We start from the raw sequence: 24455 nt of genomic DNA on the forward strand, positions 1-24455 counted from the left end.
ACAGGACCACAGAAACGCCACACGGCTACAATGTTTCACAGTTCCGTTAGCCATGTAGATGTGTTTTGTTTTGTTTTTTTCACAAATTTGTCTTTTATCATGTTTGAGTAGATATACGTCACAACCAAACGTTAGCGATCCTTAGCGACCTTCTAGGAAATGAATTCTTATCAGAGTGGCCAGACTCTCAGGTCCCGTACACACTGCGTTTTCGTTTAAAAACGGACAATTTACAAATGGGATCTCCGTCCACACCAGCGTTTTATCTGCGTATTAGAATTGATCTCCGTCCACATTAAAACGACTGAAAACGTGGATAACGTGACCATTCACCAACACTGGGCATGATCAGGATCATCAGCAGATCATCTCACTTTATTCTGAGTAGATAGACAGACATAAATGCTTAACAGGTTAAAGAACGAATATTTTTGCAACCTTTCATTATCTATTGTGTGGATATGTGAGTATTTAATGAGTCTTGTATTGATCAGTCGCGGGTATTGTGAGAGTTGTTTGTTGTGTAGGTTCGCCCTCTATTGGACAGAGGCGACAGTGGCGCTCATTTACTGAATCTTCCCGCTCGTTTCTTAGTCTGCATTTTACTGGACTGAGAGAGGTACGTGTTCACGTCAGTGCTATGTCCGCTTAAAAATATACCTTTTGTAACTTTAGCTTTAGTACACATAACTTGTACGTGTATTTTATGATGAGTGAACATACTTTTAGTGAAGATGTGTCGAGAACTGCTGTTTTGAGTGCTTAAGAAATTGCTAGCATAGCTCTCCTCATGGTTTGTTTTGCTGTATGCTAGCGCGCTCGCCGTTCTATCGTCTTGTAATGAAGCCCACATGTTTCAGTTTTCCTTTTTCTTCTGTTAGGCTGATTCTGAATGGAGATATAATCCTGAACCTTTGCTCTCTGTGAAATTGTACAGGTATGTAGGCTTTCCAGTCCCGGTTTAAAATATAATGTGTTCATATAAAAGTTTTCTTGTATTGATTTGTGTTCAATGGCGCTGAACAGCCCAGATGTGAAGCCTGTACATTTTGATTCATGCATGTTACTGTGTGTAAACTAGTGAAAGGAAGATGGTTTATTCATGATGCTTAATGTAAAACATTATCTTTATTATAACGTCAAAACGTCATTACCCATAGTTAATAACAGAAATAACTCACAATATGACAGATACACATGGTAAAAACAAGCCTAATGTGATATGTTCATTTTTCGTAGTAATTTTTCTGTATTTTATTTTCTGAGTTTTGATTGTGATAAAATACTGAGTCTGCATTTTACTCGAATGATTCTCATTGAAGATCGTCAGTGTCCTGTCATTAGTTTACCAGAACACAACGCAGGAGTCAGAGAAGTGCAGACCACACCAGCTACACTCAGAAGTGTAATTTATTATAAAAACAAACTTGGTAATTGATACTTTTGATTTTGGCAGATCAGCTCCTCAACTCTGGAATTCATCATCAGTGAAACTCCTCCCACTGTTGTCACATCATCAGCGAAGCTCCTCCCACAGTAATTCAGGAATAAATGCTGTAAATTCCCATCTCTACAAGTGAAGACGAGCATCAGGAAGAGCTGAAATCTGCAAAGACTGAGTTTATTAAAGAGGACAGTGAGAACATGAGAGATCCAGAACCCTGCAGAATGAAACACACTGAAGATCCTGAAGAACAAAGAGGTTGGTGTTTATTCTTCATTCATTCATGATGATGGAGAACATTCATGTTAGAAAGCTTTAAGCTCTTCATCACATTTAGATAAACAGTTAAATAATGTTCTGGGTTTTCTTCAACAAATGGTCAGTAAAGGGAAGTTTGTGACAATTTTATATTGATTATCAATATTAAATTAAGCTAAATACTATTTTACATTTATTTTATGACTGGTATCCAGTTTGCAACAACGTTACCGGAATTTTATTTTTGTAATTTTCAACAATTATATTTTTTAAGAATAATCAGTAAATACAAGTTACTAATGAAGTTGTATTTTTCAAATATCATACAAGTTATTCATAGTTATAGAGATTCCTCTTACAGTAACTTTGGTAACAGGGTTAATGAATGCAGTCAATGCTACGGTTTGTGTAAAAACTGGATTGAGATTATTTTCTCGTCTTCCCATCAAGAAATGTTGTGGTTTTTTAAAGGAAGAAAATCATGTCAGGAGTAACAGGGTTAAGTGAAACATATAGGACACAGATCATGCTAATAAAAATTGTGTATTTAAAGGGTTAGTTCGGTATTTTAAACTTAAAGCCCTGTTTTAAGATCGTTTCTGATGAAATAGAACGGTTAAGATTGAAATTTGGACAAATGCTGCTGTCCCGAGAATTGTAGGTCCCTTTCGTAGTCACTCCGAGTTACGTCAGGAGTGATGGAGAATGGGGGTTTCGCATAGAAAGAGTGAATTTCCTCCTCTCTATTAAAAAAGAGCTGCACGTGGCACGTCTTTTTAAAGATGGTTCGCCCGTGTTCTTCTGGGTGCGGTCGATCCATGTCATCTTCTGATGGTCACGATCGCTGCTCTGCGTGTCTGGGCATTCTGCATGCAGTAGCAGCATTCGTGGATGACTCATGTTCCTTCTGAATAAGGGGAACATGATCGTCTCTACACTGTGATCTAGACTCAATGATCTGATAAAGTGAGAGTCCCCGTGTCCGCTACTCGTTCTGCTTCTTCTTAATAGAAGCTCTTCGACTCGCGGACAGGGTGATTTGACGGTGACTGTGTGGAACAGACCCCCGACGCTAGCTCCTCGGGCCACACCCACCGTTCGAGTGTTAAGGCCTCATTATGCTTCTGCGTCAACTCCACGGCGTAGCTACGTCGTCACTGCTACGGCGTCGTGGCCGTTTTATACTTCTGCGTGAGGTTGTGGTGCATCGCGGTGCATTTTGCCGCCAGAACGCTAGGGGGGTTCGCGAATCTCTTTGGTTCCGTGCGCCGCGAGCGAAAGAGAGCGAATGTTGTTGTTTTTGCAGCTGCCAGCTGGAGCTAATCGACATTGAATAACAAGACGACACAAACTTTATCCCCACAGAATCAACACGGATGTCCAGGGCCCGTTCCACCCATAGACAGTAAAATAAAGGTTCCACCCAAGCTGCCATAACGATACCTGTTCGAAATGACTTGAAAGGATTTTTTTCAGTCTCCACATGGAACTGTGCTATTCAGGATAATGTGTCCCGTGGCAGACTTGGTTAGTACTGTATTATCAATGATGTAACCGTGAACATTGTATTGAAAATAAACAACAAACTGTGTTTCAAAACAAACGTTGATTTATTGATTGATTGAAGTTTATTGCGAGCAAAAAAGAAAGAAAAGAATATAGACATATATATTAACAATGAAATAAAAAAATAGTTTATTTTTAGATTAATTCTTTATTTACTTTCTTTATAAGAGTATTATAATTATCAGAACGAGGGTGCAGGTGCAAATGTTAAAAATAGAGCTAATAGCGGGAGGGGGAAATCGGAAAAGCTACACTCCTGAAATTATGTATAATCTGACCAATCAAAGCCCTTGCTGTCTGCGTCGCCTCGACGCGTAGTTACAAATTTTTGGAGGTGCACGTCGAGCTACGGCGGAAGGGTCGGAGAGGGGTTCGCGTCGACGGATAGGGGTCTGCGGGGGTACGCCGTCGATTCGACGCAGAAGCATAAAACAGGCTTTAGAGCCAGCGAGCGCCGGATCGCGGCAGGGGTCTGCCTCTTCGCAGGTACCGTCTGTTTCGTTCGGCGCTCCAGAGGATGATCCGATGTCGATCGCAGCATCACAAGGCGGGCTTGATTCCTCGGGAAGTGAGGATGCGGCTGCGCTGCCTCCCTCGGGAGCGTCAGCTTCGCCGTGTCTGATCCCGAGATGAAGGCCATGCTATATCGGGCCACCGTGAGCATCGGGTGGGAGTGGAACTCCGCCCTGTCCCGATCTCTCACGGATGGATAATTGGTTTTTGGTTAAAGCAGCCGCCTCACGGCCACAGCCACAGCCAACCCCAATTTCCTTTTTTCCCCCGAGTTGCATGCGGAACTGACACGCACTTGGTGGGCCCCTTCGTCCTCCCGAGAGCGCGCTTCAGCTTCCCCGCCTTTCCTCTCCTCGGCGGCCGGTTGCCCGTGGGTACACTGGAACTCCCCCGGTGAAGCGCTCTGTTGTGATGCTTCTGCGTCCGCAGAGCGCGTCCTCCCGCGGTACTCCCAAGCGCCCACCCAAAGCCTGTAGGTTCTCGTCGTCTATGGCGGCGCGATCCTATAGAGCGGCGGAACAGGCAGCCTCCGCCCTGCTAGTGATAAGCACCTGCAAAGCTGCTCAGGGATATGCACGAGGGGGGGACGGACCAAGCGAGCTGCCGCCGACCTCGCTCTCAAACAGGCGACGGAAGTGGCCACTCGCTCCCCTGGTCAGGTGATGGCCACCACGGTGGTCCAGGAGCGTCATCTATGACTTTTCGGCGGTGCGGTCCAGGACTTCGCCCAGCGGTTTTTGACCGCCCAGGAGCAGACGGAGGCGGTTGTACACTTCTGCCCCGACGGCCAGCTGCTGCCTCCACTCAGCCGTCAGTTCAGACGCCTCCGCCTGCTCGCCGCCGAGGACGCCCCTTCCCTCCCACGCGGCCCCAGCAGCAGCCTTCAGCCGGTTTGCGTTGCGGAGGAGGCCACAGGTGAGCGTCACAGCCCCCTCAGGCCACGTCAGGGCTCGAGACTAACGGCGACCTATCGTCCTGGGGACGATAGAAAATGTGTTTAGGACGAACAGAAATATTCTCCAGGACGCCTACAGGACGAAAGACATTTTGTATGTGAGTTCACAGGGCTCGAATTTCGGCGCGGGTATTGCGCATAATTCTATTCATTCCCCACAGGTCTCCTAATTATAATGCGGGATATTCCCGCAATCGTAATCCACAAAGATTATAAAATGCCAGACGCAATTTCACAAACAGCGTGAGTGTTCAGCGGTGCCGCGTCTTCTCTCCTCTCAATGTTGTGGAAGGCAAGCATCAGTCACTGCTGCGAGAATACACACTCGCGTTCAGGAGTGGGACATGACGGAATATTCACTTGCACAATCGGGCAAGCAGTGCATCGTGAATGAAGTTTACCAGTTGCACGACTTTTTAAGTCTTAGCAGTTTAAACATTCAGGCGATTTTAAACTAATCAGTGCTTGCGCGCTCTCTGGGATGACTATGCGCACATTCATAGAAAATCCGCCTCAAGAACAGCTGGCCAGTAACAAAAGTTATTTTTCACGGATTATATTGCATTTAACACTCAAAACTGTGTCAATTTCGGTCTTCGTGAGTACAATAGTCTAAATATAGTCGGTTTTGTCTTTAATAAGCATAAAACGCATGCCAGTACAGGGCTCCAGACTAACTTTTTTACTAGGAGCGCAGTTGCCCCTGACTGAAAATTTTAGGAGCGCAAGCAGAAAATTTAGGGGCACACCTTAAATCAGCTTGCAATGCAATTATTCAAATTTCCCCCAAAATTACTGTAATACTGACAAATTCTTTAATAATAAATAGACTTAAAACTATGATACGCTGTTTTATTTTAACTTCACAGGGTTCCAGACTCAAAGTTGAGGGGCAGCATCACCTCAAATGAGAACTCACAGCGAGTTCTACAAAAAAAAAAAAAAATTCTGGTAGCACTGGGGCTGACAATAAATCACTAAGCTTAATTTAGGATGTAGATGAAATTAACTTAGTTATTATTATTTATAATGTCTTAATATTAATTAAAATAATAATATGTATATGGAGTGAAAATAGCCAATAAACATCCTACTGTTTACAATGGTATTATTATTAATTATTTTAGTGTTTAAATAAGAGTTTTCCAACATCTTAAATTTTTTGCGTTTCAGGACAATCTTTAAAGGATGAACAAAAAATGTGTTGGTAACGTTTATCACATAAAAAAATTAAAAAAAATAAAACATTTATATATGATATTATTGAAGTGCTGGGAAAAGATGTGTAGTAGGCTACTTGTAAGCATTTGACTTTCTTACACATTATCATATTTATGGTTAGTTAACTTACTACATTAGCCTAAATCCATGGTTCTGTTAGGCTGATTTGTGGATTGAAAGCCTTCTATAAGTGTTTCTCCTGGTTTCAACATCAGCGCTGTTTGATCTGATATAACAGAACTCTGAGTGTTTCTCACTGGATCTCATGATGTTGATGTTAATAATTCTGAGGCGAATTCAATGGATTTCTTCACTGGATCTCCTAGTAACAGTAGTTGCATGAGCGAGATTGGCTAATCATATTTGAGTGGCGTTGAGTGGCGTAGAAGTGTTCCACTTCCATTTAGTTTGCATTCGCTGCTAGGTAACGACTAACGAGTCGATAGATCGCTGATTACTCAGATGCACATCAGGTTGTGATATTTGTCTCCTTCCCACAGACGTTTACGCGCGCTATTCTTGTCACGGATTAATTGACGCGCCCCTTCCACGCTTTACCATGCGTTTAACGTGTGGCAAATTTACGCTATTCTTGTCACGGATTAATTGACGCGCCCATTCCACGCTTTACCATGCGTTTAACGTGTGGCAAATTTACTGGTCGCACATGTGCGACTGGATGTAAAAGTCAGTCGCATACTCTCAAATTTTGGTTGCAAAATGCGACCATTTGGTTGCAGCCTGGAGCCCTGCATACAGTCCAGCTGTAGGCGGAGTGAGACAGAGAGCAGGGCGTTGCTAGCAGTCTTCATATTATTCTTTTCAAAGAACTTTATGACTACCCCTAATAACCTGGGAGTCTTCTCACCTCAGAGGTGTCTGCCCAACCACCTGCTGAGTGCCTCACACACACTCTCCAGCACACACAACAACACACAACAACAGAAACACAAGAGGCTCTCTGTTCTAGCATTCAGGAATACAGAGATCATATGGTATTTTTTTTAATGCAATGTCCATTAATCAGCCAATATTAAAATTTCCACTACAAAACAAACAACATACAAACACACACACATACACACACTTATGCAAAGCCACGCCAACAGCGTTCCCACAGCGGTCTTGGCCAAGGCCAGTGCTGGTTGAGGGCGGCCAAAAACAGATAAGATTGGGATTGTTTGGTCTTGGGGCGAAAAGCCGCTTTCAATTCACACGGCTAATTCTCGTGGTCTCTGGTCTCCGAAACAATCCATATCCTTCTGCAAAGCTGTGAGCTTATATGGATCGTTTCGGAGACCAACATGGACCTTAAGAATGGCCGTGTAAATTGAATGCGGCTTCTCACCCCAAGACCAAACAATCCTAATCTTATCTGTTTTTGGCCGCCCTCAACCAGCACTGGCCTTGGCCAAGACCGCTGCTGGATCAACAACTCCCCCGGAAGAGCACTGCAGTGAGCCGCTCTTGCGTTTCTTCCCCGACTCCACAGACACCTGGTGATTGTTGACTCTGGCACCTGATCAAGGTTTTCTCCATGGTAACTTGCTGTGTATCGCTATGACAATCCTGCGGACTGAGGCACCTAGATTATGATGCCAGGCATAGCGACTCTCCAGGCCTACACACACACAAACTCTTACACATAAATACAGATATGCAATCACCCGCCCCACACCCCATCCCTCGCCTCGCTTTGTACCCCCAGTCTGACAGGCGGGTCTGTGACCAGCGTCCCGTACCTGTGGTCTGTCCCTCACTCCCCAACACTGTTGCAAGTTTTGTTCATGTTGTACTGATTGTGCTAATGTTGCTGAGGTGTTTTTTCCGGTTCCCACAATGCACTCCTTACAGGAGGATAGTCTGGGGGTTGCCTCTTTTTCCTCACCTCTCCTCATGTCATGCTGTATTTTCCTCAATTGCCTGTCTTCCTGTCCTGTCTACCCCCTTGTCATATCGTATATATGTTTGTATGGGCAGGTTGATGGACAATTTCGCTGGTACTTGTGACCAAGTGACACAGTTCCTTCCATTCCATCTCCAGACATAAACATCAAATTATTTTCACATGACTCTGCGGTAACGAATACATAAACATACGCTCGTATTTTAGCCATCTCCGTCGAGATATCTGGAAAGAAGCGAAGTTTCATTCCGCAAACCTTTTGTACCCTTTCTTCTTGAGCTTGTGTTTCTGGTGTCCCACTTTCACAGACTCAGGAATGGAAGTCAGTGCAAGGAAAAGTCTAGTGTGGACGGCCATTAATAATTAAAACGGGTCCCACTTTATATTAAGTGGCTTTAAGTACTATGTACTTACATTGAAATTAATAATTTGATACAATGGACTTATTGTGTAGATACATGTTTTTACATTGTACTTATATTTTGAAAATACCTGCATGTAATTACAGCTGTAATTAATAAATGTAATTACATTTGTAATTACACAGTTGACCCTTCCCTTACACCTTAACCCACCCTTAAACCGACCCATACAACCACACCTAACCCTAACCTTACCCGTATCACACCTCAATAGCAACAAAAGTGTTTTACAATACAACCCTAACAAAATAAGTACATTGTACTTATTTTTTGATGTAAGTACATAGTACTTAAAGCCACTTAATATAAAGTGGGACCTTAAAACGTTTTTGTAAAATAAATATCAATTTTAAAGTTGGTGTCTAAATATTTTAATGTTAATATTATGTCATTGCTAAAGAAACATGGGATTTTTGCCTGTTTTAAAAATGATAATTGGAAGATAAATTTACCTTGTTCATGGAAACTTTCAAGGACATGTAATCAATTAATAAAAAGGCATGAAGTTCATAATATTTTATAACAGTTGTCTACTTTCTACCATTACATCAGGGCTCACTTTCATGTCCTTTCACTTTATATTTCTCTCTTTGAAGAGAAATATTTTGATGTACTAAAAATTAAATTTAATAATTGTTTCTTTCCTGTCAGACCCGACGGAAGAGAGTGAGGAGAGAGAAGAACTGAGAGAAGTGAAGGAGGAGAGAGAAGAACTGAGTGAAGTGAAGGAGGAGAGAGAAGAACTGATGGAAGTGAAGGAGGAGAGAGAAGAACTGAGAGAAGTGAAGGAGGAGAGAGAAGAACTGAGTGAAGTGAAGGAGGAGAGAGAAGAACTGAGAGAAGTGAAGGAGGAGAGAGAAGAACTGATGGAAGTGAAGGAGGAGAGAGAAGAACTGAGTGAAGTGAAGGAGGAGAGAGAAGAACTGAGTGAAGTGAAGGAGGAACATCATGTCCAACCTGGAGGAAAACACTTGAGTCGCTCAAAGACTAAACAGACATTTTTAAAGAAAAGAATAGCCGAGAAATCTTTCACCTGCACTCAGTGTGGGAAAAGTTTCAGTCGATCATCACACCTTAATGCTCACATGATGATCCACACCGGAGAGAAGTCGTTCACATGTGATCAGTGCGACAAAACGTTTCTTAGGGCATCACACCTGAAGAGACACCTGAGAGTTCATACGAAGGAGAAGCCGTATTCATGTTCTGTGTGTGGAAAGAGTTTTTCACAGAGTAAATCTGTACGTATACATGAGAAAATCCACACTGGTGTGAGAGAGTACATGTGCTTTGAGTGTGAGAAGACTTTTATTACAGAAAAACGTTTAAAGGTGCACCAGAGAATTCACACTGGAGAAAAACCTTACAAGTGTTCACACTGCGACAAGAGATTCAATCAGACAGGACATCTGAAAACACATGAGAGGATCCACACTGGAGAGAAGCCGCACACGTGTGATCAGTGCGGGAAGAGTTTCGCTTTTAAAAGTGAACTGAAGAGACACATGATGATCCACACTGGAGAAAAACCTTACAAGTGTTCACACTGTGACAAGAGATTCAGTCAATCATCACATCTGAAAACACATGAGAGGATCCACACTGGAGAGAAGCCGCACACGTGTGATCAGTGTGGAAAGAGTTTCGCTTTTAAAAGTGAACTGAAGAGACACATGATGATCCACACCGGAGAGAAACCGCACACGTGTGATCAGTGTGGAAAGAGTTTCGCTTTTAAAAGTGAACTGAAGAGACACATGATGATCCACACCGGAGAGAAGCCGTTCGCATGTGATCAGTGCGGGAAGAGTTTCTCTACTAAATCTGAACTGAGGATGCACATGATGATCCACACTGGAGAAAAACCTTACAAGTGTTCACACTGTGATGAGAGATTCAGTGTTTCAGCAAATCTGAAAAGACATGAGATGATCCACACTGGAGAGAATTCGCACACGTGTGATCAGTGCGGAAAGAGTTTCGCTTTTAAAAGTGAACTGAAGAGACACATGATGATCCACACTGGAGAGAAGCCGTTCTCATGTGATCAGTGCGGGAAGAGTTTCGCACAATCTTCTTCCCTTAATGCTCACATGATGATCCACACTGGAGAGAAGAAGTTCACATGTCATCATTGTTGCAAAACGTTTCTTTGGGCATCAAAGCTGAAGACACACCTGAGAGTTCATACGAAGGTGAAGCCGCATTCATGTTCTGTGTGTGGAAAGAGTTTTTCACGGCTGCAATATTTAAAACTACATCAGAAAGTTCACACTGGTGTGAGAGAGTACATGTGCTTTGAGTGTGAGAAGACTTTCACTACAGCAAACTGTTTAAAACTACACCAGAGAATTCACACTGGAGAAAAACCTTACAAGTGTTCACACTGTGACGAGATACAGTTAGGGCTGTCAGTTTAACGCGTTATTAACGGCATTAACGCAAACCCATTTTAACTGCGTTAATTTTTTTATCGCGCGATTAACAGTCTTTTTTGTCCTAGCAAACTTTGTAGTTTTTTCACATGCTTTTGCAACAGGACGCGGCATGCGTCCTGATCCATTTCGGCGTCTCGCGCTTGTCCACTCAAAGCCGGCTCGCAAGTCCAAACGTGTGTTTGCGGCGTGCCTGTTGTTTTGTTTATGGTCTTGATCCGCTTGCGCTTTGGTCGAAGAAGCAACAAAATGTCCTCGCCCAGCGCAAGCCATTGAAATGAATGGGTTTCAGAGCGCAGCGTGAGGTCGTTTCGGCTTGCGAGCCGGCCAAATAGTAACGTTACTTTTGAGTGGATGACGAGTGCGAGATGCCGAAATGGATGCCCTAAAATTCTGAATCGAAAGTTTACTTTTAAAAAGTTGCCATATTGTCCCATTGACAAGACCAAGTGATCTGTGTGTTTTGTCATTGTGAACTGAGCGATCATCATCGCAGTACGTCCAGTCAGAAACACCACTTGATGGCCAAGCAAACACACACACACACACAGATGATGCGAATTCTCCACCCCCTCGCCAATATTAGGGCCTCGTCAGTATTTCTTTCTTTCACCCTTTTATTGATAGCCAGTGTTACATTGTGTGAGAGATTATTTATAGGCTATATTTTAGTGTGAAATTGAACACTATTCCAGTGTTATTTTCGATAATAATTTTTCCACTTTTCCATATTGATAAGAGCATTAAAATGAGAAAAAAAAATAATGTAACAAAAAGAAATCAAGAGACATTTAGAATAGATAAAAATGTGCGATTTAATCGTGAGTTAACTATAACATTAATGCGATTAATCGCGATTAAACATTTGAATCGTTTGACAGCACTAGATTCAGTGTTTCATCACATCTGAAAACTCATGAGAGGATCCACTTTGGAGAAAAACCTTACAAGTGTTCACACTGCGACAAGAGATTCAATCAGTCGGGAAATCTGAAAACACATGAGAGGATTCACACTGGAGAGAAGCCGTACACGTGTGATCAGTGTGGGAAGAGTTTCTCTATATAAACTAACCTGAAGCGACACATGGAGATCCATGCGGTGGATAAACCACTGAAACAGTCTGAAATCACGCTAAGATGATTTTCATGTGATGAGCAACAAAGTCTCTTCTGTGTAAGTTAGTCATCACCCGATAGCCACATCTCTCCTCTCCACCTGTAGTTGGTGTGTGGTGACAATTTTTCATACCCCTAGATTTTTTTTTATGAATAAAATGTCTATGAAGTATATTCCCATTAAGATTTACCTTTTTTAGCACACCAGGGTGACTAGGAACATGAAATTGTCCAGCTGTGACTTCTTGTTTCAAGGAGTTTAAATATGAGGAAGCACAAAGGCCAAATTCCCTGAATCATCCATCACAATGAATAAAACCAAAGAACATGGTTCTGATGTGCATCAAAAGATTGTTGTGCTTCACAAAATAGAAAGTGGATGTAAGAAAATAGGAAAAGAATTGAAAATTCACATTTTGACCATCAGGACAATAATTAAGAAGTTAATCAACTAAAGATGTTACGATTCTGTTTACTTGCATTTAATTACAATGCAGTCTTGACCTCCGCAAAATGGCGGACCCGTTGACTTATCGCAGCAACGTTCCAAAGCGGCCAATAGGGGGTCTATGTATATATTATGTCTATGTTCCTGCCTCCTTCTTCCCTGAACCTTACTACAGTAATGTTTGAAATTATTTTATTCCACTGTTTGTGAAGCACCTTGGGCAACGGCTGTCTTATTATGTGTGCTAAATAAAATAAATAAATAAAGATTTCTGAAGGATTTTAATCGTTATGTTACATAGTAAAGTTTAGAGATAGAGAGTGGCGACATGCTGAAAATGTTTTGTGTGTGTGTGTGTGTGTATTCTTAGTTGTTGCTTTTTGATTTTTTTATTATAGCCTACATTTTAAATTTCTAGTTAGCTTAATATGCAGGATCATTTTGCTTAATAATTAGAGTTAATTTTCGTGCATTTATAATGTCCTGGGGACAGAAATATCACACTGTCGGTGGAATGGCTCTTTTATACTTATAGATAGCAGAATATAAATATTGTATAAAGATAAATAATGGTAAGGAAACAATTCAATGCATAAAGACAGAAATAAATGTACATAGTAACCACTATCCCCTCAGTCTTCTGACACCAATGAAATGAGATTTAAGTGTCAATTTACAGGAGATGTGAAGACATCAGCATAATAAATGAGGTGAAAACACGAACTATTGATAATATATGAAATACAGAGTGTTTTCAGCAGATCTGTTAATATTGACGATCCTCAGACTATCAACACTCATTCAACAAGCCATTCAGGATCATCAGCAGATCATCTCACTTTATTCTGAGTAGATAGACAGACATAAATGCTTAACAGGTTAAAGAACGAATATTTTTGCAACCTTTCATTATCTATTGTGTGGATATGTGAGTATTTAATGAGTCTTGTTTTGATCAGTTGCGGGTATTGTGAGAGTTGTTTGTTGTGTAGGTTCGCCCTCTATTGGACAGAGGCGACAGTGGCGCTCATTTACTGAATCTTCCCGCTCGTTTCTTAGTCTGCATTTACTGGACTGAGAGAGGTACGTGTTCACATCAGTGCGATGTCCGCTTGAAATATACCGGTTGTAACTTTAGCTTTAGTACACATGGTAACTTGTACGTGTATTTTATGATGAGTGAACGTACTTTTAGTGAAGATGTGTCGAGAACTGCTGTTTTGAGTGCTTAAGAAATTGCTAGCATAGCTCTCCTCACTGTTTGTTTTGCTGTATGCTAGCGCGCTCGCCGTTTTATCGTCTTGTAATGAAGCCCACATGTTTCAGTTTTCCTTTTTCTTATGTTAGGCTGATTCTGAATGGAGATATAATCCTGAACTTTTGCTCTAATGGCGCTGAACAGCCCAGATGTAAAGCCTGTACATTTTGCTTCATGCATGTTACTGTGTGTAAACTAGTGAAAGGAAGATGGTTTATTTCATGATGCTTAATGTAAAACATCTTTATTATAACGTCAAAACGTCATTACCCATAGTTAATAACAGAAATAACTCACAAATTGACAGATACACATGGTTAAAACAATGTTATTTTCTGAGTTTTGAATTTGATAAAATACTGCGTCTGCATTTTACTTTACTCTAAGAGAGACTGATTCTGATCGTCAGTGTCCTGTCATCAGTTTACCACAACGAAGTGCAGACCGCGCCAGATACACTTACAAGTGTAATTTATTATAAAACAAACTCAGTAATTGATGCTTTTGATTTTGGCAGATCAGCTCCCCCAACTCTGGAATTCATCATCAGTGAAACTCCTCCCACTGCAAATACATCATCAGCGAAGCTCCTCCCACAGTAATTCAGCAATAAATGCTGTAAATTCCCATCAGTTACAAGTGAAGACGAGCATCAGGAAGAGCTGAAATCTGCAAAGACTGAGTTTATTAAAGAGGACAGTGAGAACATGAGTGATCCAGAACCCTGCAGAATGAAACACACTGAAGATCCTGAAGAACAAAGAGGTTGGTGTTTATTCTTCATTCATTCATGATGCTGGAGAACATTCATGTTGGAAACATTCAAGCTCTTCATCACATTTAGATAAAGAGTTAAACTATCAAATGCTACAGAATGTTCTGGGTTTTCTTCAACAAATGGTCAGTAAAGGGATTTATATTGATTATCAATATTAAATCAAGCTAAATACTATTTTACATTTATTTTATGTCTGGTTTCCAATTTGCAACAACGTTACCAGAATTTATTTTTGTCATTTTTAACAATTATATTTTTTTAAGAAATAAGAATAATCAGTAAATACAAGTTACTAATGAAGTTGTATTTTTCAAATATCACACAAGTTATTCATAGTTATAGAGATTCCTCTTACAGTAACTTTGGTAACAGGGTTGATGAATGCAGTCAATGCTACGGTTTGTGTAAAAACGATGACGATGGATTGAGATTATTTTCTCGTCTTCCCATCAAGAAATGTTGTGTTTTTTAAAAGGATGAAAGTCATGTCAGGAGTAACAGGGTTAAATGAAACATGTAGGACACAGATCATGCTGAAAAAAATGGTTTATTTAAAGTAAGGTTAGTTTAATGTTTTACACTTAAAGCTCTGTTTTAAGATCGTATCTGATGAAATAGAACGGTTAAGATTGAAATTTGGACAAATGCTGCTGTCCCGAGAATTGTAGTTTTCTGTGTTAGCACCCCCACCTACACAATGGTTGTCTATGCCAGTCATTCCCAAAGGCGGGGTCCCGACCCACAAATGGGTCGTGGAAGATTTTGAATGGGTCGCCAAGTCGAGCACTATTTTTCAGTGTGCTATATATATACTCTCTAGATCAGGGCTATTCAATTGGCGGCCCGTGGGTGAAGTGCGGCCCGCCATTAATCTCCATACGGCCCGAGGGCACCCCAACCTCCCTCCTCCTATTTTCTAGTGGTGCGGCTAAATTTGGTTAGATATGCGCGTGGCCGCAGTGGCGCGTGCAGCTGGACGACTATACGCACTGTGTGTGGCGCTCTGACTGACCTGAGAGAAACGTTTACAGTCCGAATATTTCAGCAGTCCTTATCTGTGTCCCGTATTTCTGTCGATTGAACCAGCGATATTAATCATTCGTTGGTTTGATTATTTCCTTTCCATGAATTGGCCAAACGCGCGTGCATAATGGTCTGAAACGATTTGGATTCGTTCACCTGAAGCGTTTTCTCGGTCAGTAATAACAAACAGAGAACAAAATAGCGCTGGGTTCAGTTGTTTCACTAGTTTACTTTGAACTAGGCAGCACGGGCCAGTGGATAACGAAACGCAAAGCTTAAAGGAGTCGCGTTTACTCCCGGTCCCGGACACTATTATTAAACAGCGTTGTGAAATCTAGTGAGAAGCGTTGCGGACACTCTTACAAACCATAAATCACTCAATGATTTTATCTAGTTTTAAATCGGATGAAACAGCCTTAACATTCCCAATAAATGTGGAATATTTATATTGAATACTATGTTATAGTCATTTATATTGCATTAGATTTATTAGGGGGGTAGATGAATATATACTAATTGTGTGTATAGTTTTTTTTTTACCTGTTTAGGCATTTTTTTATACAGTGGTAGTGAGCCATGCATGGTTACAAAGTCTCACTGTCAGGATATTTTAATTTAAGCCTATAATAATTATTATAGTATATTGTGTACACTGTAATGATGAGAATATGAAAACAGTGAGATGCCCTGTCAACTCTTCATTTCTCATTTCACCTCTGCATTTCGCTTATTGCCAACAACAGGTTAATAAAAAAAGTGCTTTGTATCTGTATCTCTTTTAAATAGTTAACTGGAAGCTTAAGTGATCTTAAAAATGGTCATACATATTTTGTTAATGCATACATTCTCTTTGTGATATATTTAGTTATTTATCCTTATGTTTATTGGGTCACAAAGATTTATCGACTTTAAAATGGTCTATGCGCACTGGAACAATCATTCATAAAACGCATTAAACTTTAGTTTACAAAGACGTGAAACTCACCGAGTGGTCTTGGGTGTTCACTGATATGCTCACACAAATATCGCTGCGAAAGATGCTTTCCAACAGGTTTTAGCGTAGTTTTTGTACCAAGTTTAGTTTGGTTTATTAAGATCCCCGTTAGCTACTGCAACTACTGGGTCTATAGACTTCAACACACACCAAAAAATTCTTATAACATAAAACCATACTGTAGGAGCCATTTCAATGTTTATGTCCAGGTTTGGCCATTAGGTGGCACTAGGGTTATGGCACATGAATTGGGGCTCATTTACTTAGGAGGTTAGCTGTAATCAAGGACAGGTGTGCCAGAGGGAAAAGGGCAAACTAGTTTTTGACCGCCACCGAGGCTGTGGTTGAATGTTTTGTTATGTGAAAGTGTTGGTGAAGATGGAATACTGTTCCGTTATGGAAAAGGAAATCCTTGTGTAAATCCAATAAATCTCTCACAACAGAGAAGAAAACCGAACTTTAAGCTTTGTTGCATTATTCAATCAAGCCAAATCGACCACGGTAAGCGCGTCAACTATAGCCCACTTCAACCCTCTGCATAACCCTCGGCTGTTTTAAGCTTAGCGGTTACACAAAGTCAAAAACTACCTTTTATGAAGCGGGAAGATCGTCGCGTGTGGAGTTAGATGTCCACCGTTAAAGACATGCGGAGTGGACGCTGGAAAGGGGACATCTGAAAGCTACTCATCGTGTATCTGCCCGGCTGTGTTACACATCGGAACCCGGCGAGAGGACAGGCTGAAACGGAGTCAGCGGGGAGATTACCCGCTCAGCCCAGCATCGGTGATGTGACGCGGCGGTGCTCAGCCAGCACGGAACCAATCTATGCAACTGTTTGAGGACAACGATAAACTTCTTTCATCATTCACCAATGTGAGGACATCGTGAAACGATTCTTCATCTACAAGGCGCCCCACGTAAGGTATGTTGTAGCGCTACAAAGTAATTGAATGGCCATTCATGAGTTGTGTGCACACTATTATAATTACCCGGGCGTAAAAAATCCAATGCATTGGTAAAGAAAGAACTGAACGGTAACTTTGTATTGACAACAAATTGCATTGACAATTGATTACGTGGTGACGTTTAAGTGCACTATGAGTTTACTTGAAAAAGACGTGTCAGCTGCTGAGGCGGTTGCGCAATCAGCTGAATGTAACAGTAAAGCAGATGGTCCGGGTGTGTTAAAAGAAAAGGAAAAACGTGTTGTAACATTAACTGCAAAGGCATTTGAACAAAAGCTGGAAATACTGCAAAATGATAGGAAGGCTAAATTAAATAAGGCTTCTAAGCTAAGGGAGAAAATCAAAGAGCTTATGCAAATAAGTGATAAAGAGGGTGTACAATGTACAATGAGTGCTCTTGTTGATTTGTGTGATGATGCAAAATGTGTTCATGATTCCTTGCTGGTCATATTACCTGAGGGTGAAAGGGAAAAACATGATATTTGGTTCAAAGCAAAAATGATTTGCAATGATGAAATGCTGTCTGAGGTAAACCGCTGGTTAAATGCTATTCAATTAAAAAAAGGTAATAAAGGTAATGAATGTGGTGATGAAAAAGGTTCTCAAAAAGGTAAAAGGCATGAGCAGAATAATGATGATATCAGGCCAGAGGACAGTATCTCAAATGTTTCTAGCAAGCAATCAAGCAGGAGGAGTTGTCGTAGTGGAAAATCTACTAACTCTGCAAGAATAAAGGAAAAGGCAGAAAGAGCTGCACTGCTTGCTCAGGCTGCATCTTTAAAGGAACGGCATGCATTGGAGGAACAGGAGCAACAACTAAAAAGGAGAAGAGAGCAACTTGAGCTGGAAGCTATGCTAGCTGCCTCCAATGCCAAACTGGAAGTGCTGGCCTCTGCCTCTGACATCAGTACCACATCTAATGGAATGAGTTCTTATATGAGTAAAAGCAAAAGACCAGCAAATGTTACTGCGCTCAATCCTATGGCAAAGGAATACAGGCCTGTAAACCACCACCAAGCACAGCAGGGCCAGGATTGGGCATTGCCAATTGGCAATCCACAACCTACAGCTAGGCTAACACAGCAGTCTAGTCACCAAAGCCAGGCTGGGCTAAACCAAAGGATTGGTTCTCAAAAGGACGGTCATCATATTGTACCACCACAAAGTTTGGGACCCCACTCATTCAATGCTCAGCCATTAGAGGAACAGCAGCGGGGGAACATCTGTTCCATAATGGAAAGGCAAAACGAAATAACTACTGCATTGGTCCAACAGCAGCGCTTCATGTTATTGCCTGCAAGAGAGATTCCCTTATTTGATGGGGATCCTCTTCAATATATTTCATTTATGCGAGCATTTGAGCAGGTAGTGGAGGATAAGGTTAGTCAAAGTGATTGTTTATATTACCTGGAACAATTCACGAGAGGACAGCCACGGGAATTGGTACGAAGCTGCCAGCACATGGCAGCTGATCTAGGTTATGTTAAAGCAAAGGAGCTGCTTAAACAACACTTTGGCAACGAGTATAAGGTTGCCTCTGCATATATGGAAAGGGTTTTTGCGTGGCCGTCTATAAGGGCAGAAGATGTCAATGCACTGCAGGCCTATTCACTTTTTCTGCGCTCATGCTGTAATGTCATGGAGAACATACAACATATGCAGGAGTTAGACATGACAAGCAACATGAGAACAGTCACGTCCAAGCTCCCATTCAAGCTGAGGGAGCAATGGAGGTCGGTGGCACATAACATAATGCATACATCTGACCGCAGAGCTCTGTTCAAGGATTTGGTGGCATTCATTGAGAAACATGTCCATATTCTGTCAGACCCTTTATTTGGCGATATTCGGGACTCAGCACCAGGTACAGGTGGTGCTAAGGTCATTGGGCTGAAGTCGCAGCCAGGCACAAGATTTAAAGGAAACAGTTTTGCCACCAGTATTGCCCCTGTACATTCAGCAAGGGGCTTTGGAGAGAGAAAGACTGTCTTGCCAGAAAATGGTTCTACTATTAGATCAATTTGTGTGTGTTGTTCGCAAAGTCACTCTTTGGAGGAATGTCAACAGTTCAAAGGGAAGAAGCACCAGGATAAAATAACCTTTCTAAAGGAGAAAGAGCTTTGCTTTGGCTGTTTATGTGCTGGGCACATGAGTCGCAGTTGTGGAAAGCGTGCAACCTGTGGGATTTGCGGTCAAGCACATCCTAGTGTGCTTCATGTCGACAGGAGAGACAAAGCCAATGCATACATGGAGCGATCTAAGGAGCTTGTGAGACCCAACACCACAGCATCTAAAGAAGCCTGTGGCCGTGTAGGGGTCGGAAGTGATCGCTGCCTCCTTTCCATCTTGCCAGTCCAAGTCAAATCTATCAAAGGAGGCAGAGTAGTACAAACTTATGCATTTCTGGACCCCGGCAGTTCAGCCACTTTCTGTTCGGAACATCTCATGCAAAGGCTTGGGTTGTCTGGTAAACGAACACATTTTCTGTTACAGACCATGGGACAGGAAAGGGTCGTGCCAGCAAATTTATTGTCGGACTTGGAGGTGTCTGGTATGGATAGTAATGTTTTCTATAAGCTACCAGAAGTCCTCACGCAGAAGAAAATGCCTGTAAGTGCAGACAGTATTGTCTCTAAAGAAGAGTTGGCAAAATGGTCATATCTGGCAAAAGTACAGATTCCCAGCTTAGAGGCTAATGTCGACCTATTGATTGGAAGCAATGCTCCCAGGATATTGGAACCTTGGGAGGTCATAAACAGCCAAGGGGGAGGACCATATGCAATTAAGACGGTATTGGGGTGGGTCCTTAATGGCCCTTTGCAGTCTAATGACAGCAGTTTGGAAACAGAGGCCTCTTCAGTAGTTGTCAACAGGATTTCTGTGAGACGATTGGAAGAAATGCTACACAGCCAGTACAATCATGATTTCAATGAAAGAGCTACAGAGGACAAAGGCCCTTCAGTAGAAGACATCAAGTTCATGGAAATTATGGAAAATTCTGTAACACTGGACGATGGTCATTACAGTTTGAAGCTGCCCTTTAAAAGGAACAATGTTTCTCTGCCCAACAACTTCTCGGTAGTAAAGCAAAGGTTGCTCGGGCTGAAAAGGAGGTTCCTTAATAACAAAGAGTTTTATGAGGAATACAAAATGAACCTCAACAGGGTGATCAGTCTGGGCTACGCAGAGCAAGTTCCAGATCAGCAGTTGGATCACAATAGTGGTAGGGTGTGGTATCTCCCGCACCATGGTGTATGTCACCCCAAGAAGAGGAGTCTGCGGGTGGTGTTTGACTGTGGCGCAACCTTTAAGGGAACATCTTTGAACCAGCAGCTCTTGCAAGGTCCTAATTTGACCAGTACATTGCTTGGTGTCCTGCTCAGGTTTAGGCTGGAACCTGTAGCAGTTATGGGTGACATACAGGCAATGTTCCATCAGGTCAGAGTTGCAAAGGAGGATAGAGACTTCCTGCGCTTTGTATGGTGGCCAGAGGGAGATCTCAGCAAGGAGGTAGCTGAGTTTCGTATGACTGTCCATCTGTTCGGTGCTGTGTCCTCCCCGAGTTGTGCTAGCTTTGCTCTGAGAAAAACAGCAGCTGATAATCAATCTGAATTTCCAGCAGAAGTTCTTCAAACAGTAAAGGAGAACTTTTATGTGGACGATTGTTTGAAGAGCATGCCCTCTGATGAAGAAGCTGCCTTTATGGTCAAAAATTTAATTACTCTCTGTCAGGCAGGAGGATTCACTCTGATGAAATGGATCAGTAACAGTCGCACCACCCTGCAGACTATTCCAGAGGAATACAGAGCTAAAGATCTGACTGAACTGAATCTGGATAGAGACAAACTTCCTCTTGAGAGAGCTCTTGGCTTGCAATGGTGCGTTGAGAGTGATTCGTTCAAGTTCAAAATGGAGATCCAGCAGAGGCCAGTCACCAGGAGAGGAATGTTGTCAGTGGCTAGTTCGGTGTACGATCCTCTTGGCTTTGTTGCACCTGTGGTGTTGCCTGCCAAAATCATGCTACAAGAACTTTGCAGAAGAAATTATGGATGGGATGAGACTGTGCCACAAGACATCTTGCAACGGTGGTTCAGGTGGTTGGAGGAATTGGATATGCTGTCTGAATTTAAGGTTGATCGGTGTATTAAGCCCAAGGGCTTTGGACAATCAAGACATGCTCAGCTGCATCACTTTGCAGATGCTAGTGAAACAGGATATGGTGCCGTCACATATCTCAGGATGCTGAATGAAGGAAATGATATTCATGTTGCATTCCTGATGGGCAAGGCCAGGGTTACACCTTTAAAGACTGTTACTATTCCTCGCCTGGAGCTAACTGCTGCTGTGCTTGCCATTCGTGTTGATCTGCTGTTGAAGGCTGAGCTGAGATTCCAGTTGCAGCAGTCCATTTTTTGGACCGACAGTACGTCTGTGTTGAAGTATATAAAAAACGAAGATAAACGTTTTCATACATTTGTGGCCAACAGGGTTTCAACTATAAGAGGAGCCACTAAAACTTCACAATGGCGATACATCAGTTCCAAGGAAAATCCAGCGGATGAGGCATCCAGAGGAGTGAGGGCTGGAGACTTTATTCATGGCCGTAGGTGGATAGAGGGTCCAAGTTTTTTGCGTAAACCAGAAGCTAATTGGATAACAAATGTGGTAGAAACTATCATGGAACCAGATGATCAGGAGGTCAAGAAGGAAGTCACAGTGAATGTTGTGTCTGTGGATGGCCTACCTGATGCCACAAACCGGTTACTGACTTACTTCTCAAGTTGGAGTAAGCTCAAGGTGGCAGTAGCCTGGTTACTTAAATGGAAAACCATCCTGTTGGAAAAATGCTGCAGGAGGAGGGAGGAGAAATCTGCTGTTGCTGGTAAGACTACAGACAATAATGTGTCATGGAGGAGGCAAGGGTTAAAGGACAAGCCTGGAGGGCAAAATTTGTCCATAGATGACCTTATGGGAGCTGAGCTGGCTATCATTCGATACTGTCAGCAACAGAGATTTGGAGAGGAAATCGCCATGTTGTCAGCTGGGAAATCTACAGTGAGCAGGCGTAGTACAATCCATAGGTTGGATCCGCGCTTGGATGATGGGCTTCTCAGAGTTGGAGGGCGGCTGACTAAAGGTTCTTTGCCAGAGTCGATTAAACATCCAATAATCCTCGCCAAGGATCAAAATGTGGCCACTCTCATCCTCAAGCACATTCATCAGCAGCAGGGCCATAGTGGGCGGAATCACACGCTATCAACACTACGGAAGAAGTATTGGGTCACTAGCGCCAACTCCGCTGTAAGAAAGGTCATTGCAGAATGTTTCTGTTGCAAGAAATATAATGGAAAGATGCAGGAGCAAAAAATGGCAGATTTGCCAGAGGAAAGGATTCTTCCTGACAAACCACCATTTACTAACGTTGGCATTGATTATTTTGGCCCAATTACAGTGAGGAAAGGACGTGGTACAGACAAGCGCTATGGCGTGATACTAACCTGCTTGGCAAGCAGAGCAATCCATCTCGAAGTGGCTGACTCTTTGAACACTGATGCATGTATCAATGCTCTGCGACGTTTCATCTGTAGAAGGGGTCAAGTTTCTCATATTATATCTGATAATGGAACCAACTTTATAGGAGCAGAGCGAGAACTAAGAGAGGCTCTCGCAGCTTTGGATCATGGAAAAATTCAGAGAGTTCTACGGCAAAGGGGAGTTAAGTGGAGCTTTAATCCTCCAGCAGGTTCACATCATGGTGGAGTTTGGGAGCGTGTTATCCGCATGGTGAGAAGGATTTTAAGTTCAGTTCTTCAACAGCAGACCCTGAACGATGATGGGCTTCATACAGTTATGTGTGAAGCTGAAGCCATCCTAAATGATCGGCCTATCACCAAACTCTCAGATGATCCAAATGATTTGGAGCCACTTACTCCCAACCACATTCTTCTGATGAAAGGAAATCCATCATTGCCGCCAGGATTGTTTGAGCCACATGACTTGTATTTAAAAAGGAGATGGAAGCAAGTCCAGTATATTGCTGAACTTTTTTGGAAACGTTGGATACGGGAGTATTTACCTTTGCTGCAAGAGAGGCAAAAATGGCATGAAATCAGGAGAAACCTGACGCCTGGAGATATTGTCGTTATTATGGATCCTACTGCCCCACGAGGTTCTTGGCCACTAGGAAGAGTGTTGGAAGCTTTCCAGGATAAAAAGGGATTTGTGCGTTCAGTGAGTCTACAAACAAAGTCAAGTGTCATTCAACGTCCTGTTACAAAGCTCTGCCTTTTGCTTGAGGCTGCAGGTTAAATGGGCAATTTTCAGGGTTAATGTGTGTGTGAACTCTTGTAACAAATGTTGGATAATATGTTATGTCAGGTTGGTGATGGCTCCTTAATTTGGTTTGTTTTGAATTGTAATGTTTGTTAACCATTCCAATTGGGGGCCGGTGTTGTAGGAGCCATTTCAATGTTTATGTCCAGGTTTGGCCATTAGGTGGCACTAGGGTTATGGCACATGAATTGGGGCTCATCTACTTAGGAGGTTAGCTGTAATCAAGGACAGGTGTGCCAGAGGGAAAAGGGCAAACTAGTTTTTGACCGCCACCGAGGCTGTGGTTGAATGTTTTGTTATGTGAAAGTGTTGGTGAAGATGGAATACTGTTCCGTTATGGAAAAGGAAATCCTTGTGTAAATCCAATAAATCTCTCACAACAGAGAAGAAAACCGAACTTTAAGCTTTGTTGCATTATTCAATCAAGCCAAATCGACCACGGTAAGCGCGTCAACTATAGCCCACTTCAACCCTCTGCATAACCCTCGGCTGTTTTAAGCTTAGCGGTTACACATACATTATATAGACAAAAAAGGAGTGTAAACATTCATACTAACCATACAGCAATGTACTAAAAAAAATACAGTTCATACCTTGACTTAAAGTTGAAACTTTATTCTTGAAATAAGAACTTAAATGATTTGCAATATCACTGGGGTTTTTTTTGTTTCTTTCGGGTTGTTTTTAATCTTCTAAAACCTGTCGGATCGTCCGCTTTTTGTCCCGCCAAAGCCTTTTTGATCGGCGAGTGTTGTATAATAGAATGACTGATGCGTTTGACCGGACGCTAACGAGCTGAGAGCGAGAGCGCGCGCACT

At 42.2% G+C, this 24455-nt stretch overlaps 2 protein-coding genes across 2 annotated transcripts in view; both read left to right on the plus strand.

The window, feature by feature from the left end:
• Positions 1–248: 248 nt before the first annotated feature.
• On the plus strand, positions 249–11777 carry LOC148981843 (uncharacterized). The gene is made up of 4 exons (XM_089129062.1): positions 249–619; positions 882–937; positions 1457–1702; positions 8937–11777. Exons 3-4 carry the CDS (start codon positions 1645–1647, stop codon positions 10703–10705), a joined length of 1827 nt encoding a protein of 608 aa, XP_088985188.1. The 5' UTR covers positions 249–619; positions 882–937; positions 1457–1644; the 3' UTR covers positions 10706–11777.
• The window catches only part of LOC120486103 (uncharacterized), a 28290-nt gene continuing 4531 nt past the window's right edge, over positions 697–24455 (plus strand). The window contains exons 1-2 of the mRNA XM_089129047.1: positions 697–937; positions 14062–14309. Coding sequence (XP_088985173.1) covers positions 14252–14309 — 58 coding nt within the window. The 5' untranslated portion in view covers positions 697–937; positions 14062–14251. The remainder of the gene's footprint in view (positions 938–14061; positions 14310–24455) is intronic.

The sequence above is a fragment of the Pimephales promelas genome, chromosome 3 (genome assembly GCF_988280905.1).
Source record: "Pimephales promelas chromosome 3, fPimPro1.hap1.1, whole genome shotgun sequence".
NCBI lineage: Eukaryota > Metazoa > Chordata > Actinopteri > Cypriniformes > Leuciscidae > Pimephales > Pimephales promelas.